This window comes from Drosophila melanogaster, chromosome 3L, assembly GCF_000001215.4.
Source record: "Drosophila melanogaster chromosome 3L".
Taxonomy (NCBI): Eukaryota; Metazoa; Arthropoda; class Insecta; order Diptera; family Drosophilidae; genus Drosophila; species Drosophila melanogaster.
Genome location: NT_037436.4, coordinates 1,832,625 through 1,842,472, shown reverse-complemented (window position 1 = coordinate 1,842,472; position 9,848 = coordinate 1,832,625). Strand labels below are relative to the sequence as shown.

The 9,848-nt window shown below is 42.5% G+C and overlaps 2 protein-coding genes across 5 annotated transcripts; both read left to right on the top strand.

Annotated features, from left to right (window-relative positions):
* The first annotated feature begins 388 nt into the window (after window positions 1-388).
* Window positions 389-2,192, top strand: Cpr62Bc (Cuticular protein 62Bc). 2 transcript variants are annotated; one of them, NM_139411.2, is made up of 3 exons: window positions 389-483; window positions 581-712; window positions 1,286-2,192. In NM_139411.2, the coding sequence occupies exons 1-3, from the start codon at window positions 469-471 to the stop codon at window positions 1,679-1,681; spliced, it is 543 nt and encodes a 180-aa protein (NP_647668.1). In that variant the 5' UTR covers window positions 389-468; the 3' UTR covers window positions 1,682-2,192. The 2 variants fall into 2 exon arrangements, with proteins under 2 accessions (NP_647668.1, NP_001261293.1); NM_001274364.1 differs by having other exon boundaries at window positions 1,286-2,075.
* A 5,116-nt stretch (window positions 2,193-7,308) lies between these two features.
* Cpr62Bb (Cuticular protein 62Bb) lies at window positions 7,309-9,837 on the top strand. Of its 3 annotated transcripts, none has more exons than NM_139410.2 (5): window positions 7,309-7,367; window positions 7,456-7,604; window positions 7,790-7,886; window positions 7,945-8,184; window positions 9,479-9,837. In NM_139410.2, the coding sequence occupies exons 2-5, from the start codon at window positions 7,515-7,517 to the stop codon at window positions 9,634-9,636; spliced, it is 585 nt and encodes a 194-aa protein (NP_647667.1). In that variant the 5' UTR covers window positions 7,309-7,367; window positions 7,456-7,514; the 3' UTR covers window positions 9,637-9,837. The 3 variants fall into 3 exon arrangements, with proteins under 3 accessions (NP_647667.1, NP_001261292.1, NP_001137869.1); NM_001274363.1 differs by having other exon boundaries at window positions 7,309-7,389; NM_001144397.2 differs by having other exon boundaries at window positions 7,309-7,604.
* The last annotated feature ends 11 nt before the right edge of the window (window positions 9,838-9,848 follow it).

Below are 9,848 nucleotides of genomic sequence, written 5' to 3'. Positions count from 1 at the left end.
ATTAAGTGAGGTTTTCCCTTCCATTTCACAATTATTTCGACTTCGATTTGCATACATCGCCGGTTATCTCAGAAATCAGACAATTTCCAAAGACAAACCACAGCCAGCCAACAGTCGCTCCACATCTGAACTGAACTTCACTCTCGTTTTTTTTCGCTGAAAAGCATTAAATAATTGTGAATTGTTGGTGGGGAAGGGGGGGCGTTGCAGGGGCGTTGTGGGGGCCTCAACTTCTTGGGCTTCGCTCCGCAAAGCTCGGCTTTGGCTGGTATTTCATTGTAGTTTTGTTTTTGCCCCTGCTGACCGACTGGCATTCGGCTTTTTGTGACTCGGCTCGGTTTGGGCCGCTCGGGCGTTGTCTTGTATATAAAAGCGGCTTCCTTCTTGGTTCTAGTTATCAGTTGAATCCAGCTCAACGTACAGCACACACTCGCGTCTGCAAGAAACAAAATCCCAAAAATCCAAACAATGGCATTCTTCAAAGTGAGTGAACAGGACAGCCCTGTGACAGCCAAAAGTGCCCTGTGATCCAATCGAAATAGCAAACTAATAAAACAAACCCCTATCCCCTGTGATCTAGTCCCTCATCTGCCTGGCCGTCCTGAGCGCCGCCTCCGCCGGAGTCCTCCACGGACATGGTGCTGGTCTCTACGCCGCCGCCCCGGCCATCTATGCCGGCCATGGTCACCACGACGAGGGAATCGATTACCATGTAAGTGGGCAAGATAACCCAAAAAGGATTAACTTTCAAAGTAGCGCATATGAGGATTACTAACTCTTAAAGAAAATCAATGTCCTACTATTGGAATCCATTTGACTTGTTTAAAACATACATTTTGAAAAGCTTCCTCTTAATTGAAAATGTGCATCATGAGTTTATTGCTCTTTTAAAATCAAACGACTACAATACCATCCAGAGCTAAGAAATGCATGCATCTTGACTCATAAAAATTACTTATACGACACGTAATCCCTCCCGCAAACATTACTCATACGACCTGTAAGCCCGAAAAAGTTATACAGCCTACCGGCTGTTCATGCAATCATAAAATTATACTTAATATGCCCTAAAACTGACACCATCAGTCCGCACAACCTCTCACCCACTCCTCTGTGGATGCTGGTGGCCCAGGGTCACTGTGGCATTTGCCATTTAGCCATTTTCCCACGCTAGCTTCATTAGCATGGCCAGCTGCTTCGAGTGGCGTGTGGCATGCACATAAAATTAGCACCCAATCCTAGCAGGCCCGTACTCTTCTCATGGAATCTTTACGCCAATCCGCAGGCCTACCCCAAGTACCACTACAACTACGGAGTGGCTGACTCTCACACCGGAGACGTGAAGTCGCAGCACGAAGTGCGTGATGGTGATGTCGTCAAGGGATCCTACTCTCTGGTGGAGCCCGATGGTTCGGTGCGCACCGTGGAGTACACCGCCGATGACCACAATGGCTTCAACGCCGTCGTCCACAAGACCGGCCCCACTGTGCACCACGCCGCTCCCGCTGTGGTTGCCCACGCCGCTCCCGCCGTGGTCCATGCCGCTCCGGCCTATGCCCCAGCCATTGCCCACCATGTGGCCGCCGCTCCCGCCGTGCCCTACGCCGGATCCCTGGCGCATCAGGTGCCCGCCTACGGATACGCCACCCACAACGCTCACGCGCATGTGGCCCACTACTAAGGAAGTGGAGCAGTCCGCTGGATGCACCACCTGAAGCACCACCTGCACCGCTAACACCACTCTTCTGTAATTTATTAAGCACGTTGACGACCTCACAAAACGGCTGATCGATCCACTGACGAAGCCTGCTAAAATACTCAGTACCACAGTCATGTCCATCATGTCCTGCCGTGGATTCCCCGGACTTTCCCGGCAGCCTCTGTCTCCCTCACACACACACACACACATTGCCGTCTCTGTCTCAGCTTTCGCGCAATTCTCTCTTTTGTTTGTTAATCAACCTTCTCTTTAATTGTAAATAATGAAAACATCGAGTGAGGAACAAACGCCCATCCTGCCACACGCCCACGAAGAAGAACCAACCTGAAAAGATGAAGAAAAACGAACAAAATGTAAAAAAAAATAATAAAAAAAAACACATGTATTATAATAATTTTGTGTATACTATAAGTTTGAAGCTGAAACGGCTGACAATGCTATAAATACAAAATGTAGAGAATTATAAAAATTCAAATATTTCGTTTTTTTACTGCACAGAAAGGAACTGAAAACATAGATTGATCTTTAATTTGATTATTCTGTTTTATCTTACAATTAATTAGTTGATTGGCATTTCTGATCAGAACACATTCACTTTCAAATTGATTCCAAGTATGGGTAATTATGGTTTCCATTAGTTATGAATGTTATGGAAATTGATGGGTAGAGAGCACTTCGTCGAGATCACGCCACTTGATTGACAATAATCGATCTGGCTAATTTGTGGGCGTGGAGTGAAAAAGGTGAAGGTAATCATCGGCGGTTGATTATCATTTGATCCGCCAATAACCAGTTGGTGTTTATTAACTGATTATTTATCTGCAGAAGAACTATGCCATCTGTACTCTGGCAAGACGTGCGCTTTCATAATAAGATTCGCATCAGCATTCATATGAAACTTGAAGCTTAAATATAAAACTATATATAGCCTTATGTATCTGGAATTTGCATTCATAGAGTTTTCTTAATTTCCGATTTAAGGATATTTCACCAGATGCACTACTCGAACTCATTAAATGGGCTTTCTTTAATATTATTTTGTAGAAAACTTTTGGGCATTGATTTCTTAAACAACTTTAAACTACGATTTCAAATTGATTTTTGAAGGCTTAGAAAAAAATAGATAGATGATGTGTGCTTTTTGGCTGCTATAAACAAGACTTACAGTCATAGACTACTTTCAAGCTTAATAAAAACAATATGAATGCTACAAGCAACTATGCCACTGTATTTTTTATTGAAAAGCCATTTTAAACATTTATTAAACTTTATTATTACTATTATTTTACTACTTATATTATTAGTTATTAAATTAATTATTTAGTTAGTACCTTATAGATATGTAGAATTTTTTAATAAGGGTTTCATACTAAGCATACCTTTTTATTGGCTTACAAATATACAACAATTTCCCTAGAAATGTATCCTTTCCAATAGACACTTTTTTAATAACACATAACAAGGTCGATTGATGCCACCGCATTTTGCCTATCCACTTACGCACTTTTACTTTTGTGGCCGTTGGAAGCCACCGCAGAAGGGTGCCCACGGTGGAGTTGCCCCCCAGTGCGGTCACAAGTTCGGGGGCATCTCTCCAGCGAAGACAATAAACAAATAAAGCATAACTTAAAACATTTAAGTCACAAGAGATGAGTGTGTGGAGGCTTCCGCATGCAACAAATCTTCGCATTTCCGTCACATTTAACGTGCGAACAAAACGAAACAAAGCCAAATATTGATCTCTTAATGGGCACAACGTGGTTTTTGGTCTACACTCTAGACAAATGGCCAACGATCAAAACAGAGACGTCGGGAAAATGGTGCAAAAGTGCTGGGTGAGGGAAAAAGAATTTATCAGAGATCAGTGGGCAGCGGAGCGTTTAAATGTGCGCATTTTTCGAGCTCGAAGCAAAACAAAAGGGTGAATATGCCATACGTGGTCTCCATTAATTCACTTGAGTCGAAAAACAAAAAAAAAAATGCCGGACAGGTGCCGCCTTTGGGGGCGGATTACCCGTCTACATAAGGTCAAGATGTAGGAAATGCCGGAAGGAAGTATCCGATTGCTAACTATATCTGACTATCTGAGCTCAAGACATGCAGTACCTCTCCCTTGTGCCAAAATGTGAAATCTCAATGTCGAGTGGAATGTAAACTCGCATCTGCTGCTCCAGTAACCTTTACTTAGCCAGCGACTTCTTCATACACAAATGACAGTTACTAAGTCTCGGCATTATGCTTCTCTTTCTGTTTTTGCTCACTTCGACTAGTTGACATTCAAGACGACTGCCTCAGTAAACTGTCGCCAACACGTGCTCTCTATATGGCATCCATTGCAGTTATTGTATCTTGGTATCTGCTGTATGTGGCGGCAACATTAAGATACAACCTCCGAGATACAAATCTGTCGGAGCTGATACAATTTATAGATAATAAAATACCCCGACTATAGGCTACTGGTTGCGAAAGATGTGCAGAGGGCTTAAAAAGTATCTTGTCGAGCGTTTTATTAGTTGCACACTGACATTTGAAACAAATTTGTATCCCCTGTCAAGCGTATGCCAAAAAATGATGATGAGAGAATGAATGAAATGCAATTAGTAATGTAAGCACCTCTAAAATCTATGATTAATTAAATAAATATATTGATTTAATTCTGTAATGAAAGCATATTATTCTTTATATTACGTATACGCAGTGTAGCTTGACTAGTAGACCACTGTATCGTGCTAAATGTCGTCTGAATGTCTGCGTAATTGAAAAACTCCATTAATTGTCGATTAATGTTGGCCAACTGAGCGGAGATAATTGAACAGAAGTAAAGTAGAAGCAGGCATAAATAATAGGAGACGGACAGCCCATCTGCCGAAGACAGCAGTGCATAATCAGATCTTCGACTGTCAGAGTCAATTATATAACAATGTTAACTGGATTAGTTGGGCCGTTAATTTGATGTGCCATGCATCAGTCTGCAGCAAATTGGCCGCCGAGGTGCGAAATTTATGTTGGAGGAAGAGACGATGGGCCAAAAGAGCCAGAGGCAGCCATTCATTTGCATTTTATTGCCGCGTACGCGTTTGCATTTGCCACGGGTCATTCTGTAACAGACTGGCCACGTTAACAATGGTCACTCAATTGGAGATGCGGCAGCTCAGGCGGAGTCACTGGACCATGGCCAACTAAGGGCGACAACAATGACAGCCTTAGCCCAAGTTGGCCGTATCACTCGAGTAACAAGTCTAAAGACGCCCACAATCCCAAGACCATCGACTTGCAACATATTCCATTCCCCATGTTGCAAGTCAGTTGTCGAGTGTTCCATTGTCAAATTAGTCGGTGTGCAAACAAGCCCAAATTAGGTGACCAAAGTAAACCGAGTCAAAGTCACCTTACACAGCTTATGACTCGTCTCTGGATTTGGCCAAAACTGCGATCTCATGGTAATTGCATTGGGTGAGGCACTTTGTGCAGAATGATCTTTCCATTCACGAGATGAAAATGAAGGCAATGAAAAGGAAGTACGTGCCAAGAAATCTAATTTAAGTCGATTGTATTTCCTTTAAGTGTAAAGAAAAAATGGATGGCAAAATAAGGAATGGATAATGGATAACCTTAACCTTAATAGTATTGAACTTTTCTCTCAAATAGGACTTCAAAATCTACCAAGGAATTTATAATATACACTTAAATTTTCAAACTCATATTAAACCATTTAGTTCTATTTAAATTTAAACGACTAGAATATTTTACTTCCTAATTCCAAATTCTCAGTTCCCATCCCACATAAACTTGCCCCTTGTGAAATGCCGCGTTTAAGAACATTTTAGAGGAATTCTTCTGATTATGAATATTCTTTGGCTTGGTTCTTTTCATGGGCCAAATATATTTAAGTTAATTGCCAGAAATTAGAAAACAATGCCCAGCCACGCACATGTGTCTGTCAAGATGTCTGCTTACTAGGCAAAAAGAACGGGTTGGAAAAACCTGCGAGTGCATATATGGAAAACCTTCGGAAAACGCCGACAATCGCTGACTGAATTTTCCCAAGTCTAGGTAGCAAAATGCTTTTTGGCGGCATGCAAATTGACTTAATCTAGTATTTAGTTTTACAAAAACCGCAGTCCAAGAGAGACAATTGTTTCCAAGCCAAAGTCGAAGGTCTGTTGGTTTTTTTCTGCTCGGGTCAGCTGGAGATTACTTCTGAAGCACCCCTCGTTTAATTAGAGTCTTTAGCACGCCCCTCGCCATGGTTAATTGTGTGAAAATGAAAACGCCCAAGAAATGCCGACCTGGACATTAAACTAGCCCACATTATTAGTCGCACAAAAACCTAAGGCTTCTGCGGTCTGTACATAATTTGGATTAGTTTGTAGGCTGACAGACAGACCGCAATTGGCACGTTCTCGTATTTTCTCAAGGGTATGCAACTGCCACAAATTGAAGATTGAAAATATGTCTCAATCTGCTTTTGTTGGGGTACAAATTAGCTGAAAAGATGAGACAATTTTGAATGTTACATCAGTAAAACCGCCAAATTGGCAGGTATTCTGTTCACAAACTTAGATGTTCATTAATATTTGTGTCCTATTTTCATCTAATTGTTTGTTGGAAACTTTTTTATACCCCTTGCCAACTTTTTTTTCATCGCTAGTTCAATATGTATTTGCTCAAGCAAAGGTCAGATTCACAACAGCTAAGGAAAAGAGTTTATTTGGCATCATAAATTTGTCCTGCTCCAAAGACTTTTGCTGTCATTTCAGCCCAGATTGGAAGCCAGCTTTGAAGTCTTGTTTAATGCGCTTGACCTTCAAGTTGCAGTTAGCCGACAAAAGACAAAAGACCAAAGCGGGTGCAGTGGCCATAGTGTCTGTTACTATTGGTAGTACTAGTACCTTGTCCTAACCACTGTCATTGAAGTAGATCACTGAGAATTTCGCATGTGCCGAATAACTAGGGCCTTATTGTGCTGCAATTGCAACTTGACCCGATTTGTGTTTGATTTACATTTTGTCGGTTCTTGTCAGCGATTTATTTCGATTTCGCTCTAGGTTTTGGCATTAAGTTGTTAGTTAAATTGGCCACAATCATTTCTTGCAGAAATCAAGGAAATTAATGATTAAGTCCAATGATTAATCTCGCATAATTCTGGGCTGAAAAGAAGTGATTGTTCCAGATGACTTCATTGACAATCGCTGGCGGATTGGCAACGGATTTGAGAAATGTGTCGCAGATCGACCAACAAAACCCAAGACAACGCCATCCCATTCAGCGGATTCGTTGGATTCGTTGGATTCGTTAGATTCAATGGAACCCGGCTGCGTTTGGCAACATACCATGGATCCGTGCTGCAACTTCATTCACATGGCCGGGCATCTACTTGGCACTTTGAGACGCCCGGCGAAGAGTGGCTCACCAGACTGGATCACCGATCACCATTCGCCACAGCCGAATGACTGAGAAACCAAGAGTCTTGGCATTGTGCCTGCTCTCTGCCGACGTCACTGCCGGCGATTCTGCCGGCGTCTGCTGCGCTGCTCGCGACTTTCGCACATTTCGCGCTTATTTAATGGAAACTTGCTTTTAGAATCGCCACAGTATTCCGGGCAACTTGGTGGTGTTTGTATCTAGTGCCGTTGAAATACTCCAAGTAAATCTCCTGAAAAACCTAAGTTAATATCCCCAACGCAGTGCGGTGTTTCTTTAACGGATACGATCTGTTTTGTGTTTATTTCTAGCAAATATTTTCCTCGTTTCAAATTCATTTGAAGCTATAAATATAAAACCCAAATACAAAATGGCAAACTTCGTGTGCTTCGTTATCCTTTCGTTGGCTCTCTTCGCCAGTGTTGCTGTGGCGCGACCGGGATATGCCCTGGATTACTATGTGAGTTTTGAAGTGTGATATATATATTCGTGTTGAAAACCATAAAAGAGTGCTAAAAACGTTTTATGAAATATTAAAAAAAGTAATAGATTTCAAAGATACCACTGCTCTCGTATAATTGAAATACAGAGATTCATAATCCGAATGTTTAATCTAAATCCTTTTGCTTTATATTCCTTAAACAGGATCATCCAAAATATGCCTTTAACTACGGTGTGGCTGACCACAGTACAGGAGATGTGAAGTCACAGCACGAGACGCGAGATGGAGATGTGGTCAAGGGTAAGTGGATCTAAGTAGATTATCCAAAGACTGGGCATTTCTATATTTTTATCCACAGGTCAGTACTCTCTGGTTGAGCCCGATGGCTCCATTCGCACTGTGGACTACACGGCGGACTCCATTCACGGCTTCAATGCCGTGGTGACCAAGTCGGGACCCACTGTGCACGCCCAGGCTGTGGTGGCCAGTCCCATTGTGGCCCACAAGCCCGTCCTGACCCACTACGAGCCGCAGGTAGTGAAGCACGTGGCTCCAGTGGCCCACGCTCCTCTGGTGGTGGCCTCCCCGGCGCCTTATGGTGAGTGAAGAATAACTTTTGGGACAGGATATAGACTAAAGACTTTAGAGAACGGATTAGCAGCACCTTTATAGTTGGCCTTCACCTCTGGTGGCACCTCTTCTTTTTCCCCCCACTCCTTCATAGTCATTTTTCTTGGGGTTCCGCCCACCCATCTCCACGTGTTCTCTGCTCGCTTTTTCAGGCATGAACACATATCGCATGCTAAAGCTGTTCAGGCGGCATGCCAACTATCTGAACAATCAGTATCGCAAATTGCGCCCAGACGAAGACGACTACGGCCATGATGGTGATGATGATCTTGGCTTTGACGCTGATTACTATGCAGCCTACTGAACGTTCTGAACTGTCTGAATAACTTACCATAATTCCATTGTAATCTCATCTCATTTTTAGCATGGGTGGCAGTTGCATTGGCAATTTTATTCAATAAATTGCAATTAGTCTCACATACATGGCCAGTCAAGCAGCTAAACTGAATCATGGGCTGTAAAACTGGGCTGGAAATGTGTAACATCATATGGTTGACTAATCCGCCGACACGCCTCCTTAGTGGGTTACCTCACTCTGCTCCGATCGGAGTCTAAGATCTAGCTTTGTTTATGCACTTTCCGTCTCGAATTTCCCACACAGATTATGTCAGGTGCATCATCTTCAAAAACAACAACAACAAAATAACAACAGCCACCGCAGCATATTTTTCACGAAAATTGCCGTTTCTTATTCGGCCATTTCCCTTCTCCCCTTGCTTCACAAGACTTTAGCATAATTTTCTCAATGTCGCAACGCTTTGGGCCTGGGAAATGAATACATGGTTGCATACTCATGTGAAAATTCATAATTGTTGTGGGTGCTGCGGTGCAGTTTTAATTGAGAATTATCAGCAAAACGCACAGCAAAAGAAATCAGCAGCCAAAACAAAAGACTTAGGCAACGAACTTGCTTGCATACAAAACGGCGACAAACATAAAATGAAAAAAAAAAAAATCAAGCACAGAAAACAAACCAAAACAAAACGAAAACAACACCTGTGACCAATTGACTGACAAATTCGTGCACAAATAATTTATTTGCAAGGGGGCAAAGAAATGGCCATAGAAAATGCCTTGGTCAGCATTGAATTGTTAGCGTATTTATTTTGGCCAGTTGAGCTACTTGCCAACAATGGCAAACGGTTAACAGCTGTTACCACAGTTTAGTTTTTTGTCGGTCATTATTACAACAGAGCGAAATAAATTTAAGTCAGTCTCCCCCTTGCAAAAGCTAAACTCTCTATATTTATTCGATCTTCAAGTGGCCAAGCACTATGCTCCGGCGGCAGCTGCACCCATTCACTACGACTACGATGATGGCTACTACAACCAGGGCCAGCAGTACGAGTACATCCCACAGTATGATCAGTACAGCGGCCACTACGGCCACTATGCGAGTCCCTATGCGGGCCACTACTAGGACGGACTCCGAGCTCCCACTTCTTAGTTACTTAAGCCCGCTTAGCTGTACGCCTCCACCTGGAACTTCATTGGATTCTCTCAGTGTAGCTTGCGAAGGAATTTTGAGATCTACAAAAGGGAAACATCAAGGTTAATCTTATTTAAGTTATGCAACAAATTTGTAAAATAAAGATTCGAAAAAAAATTCAAGTGGAAGAACAAAAGTTTATA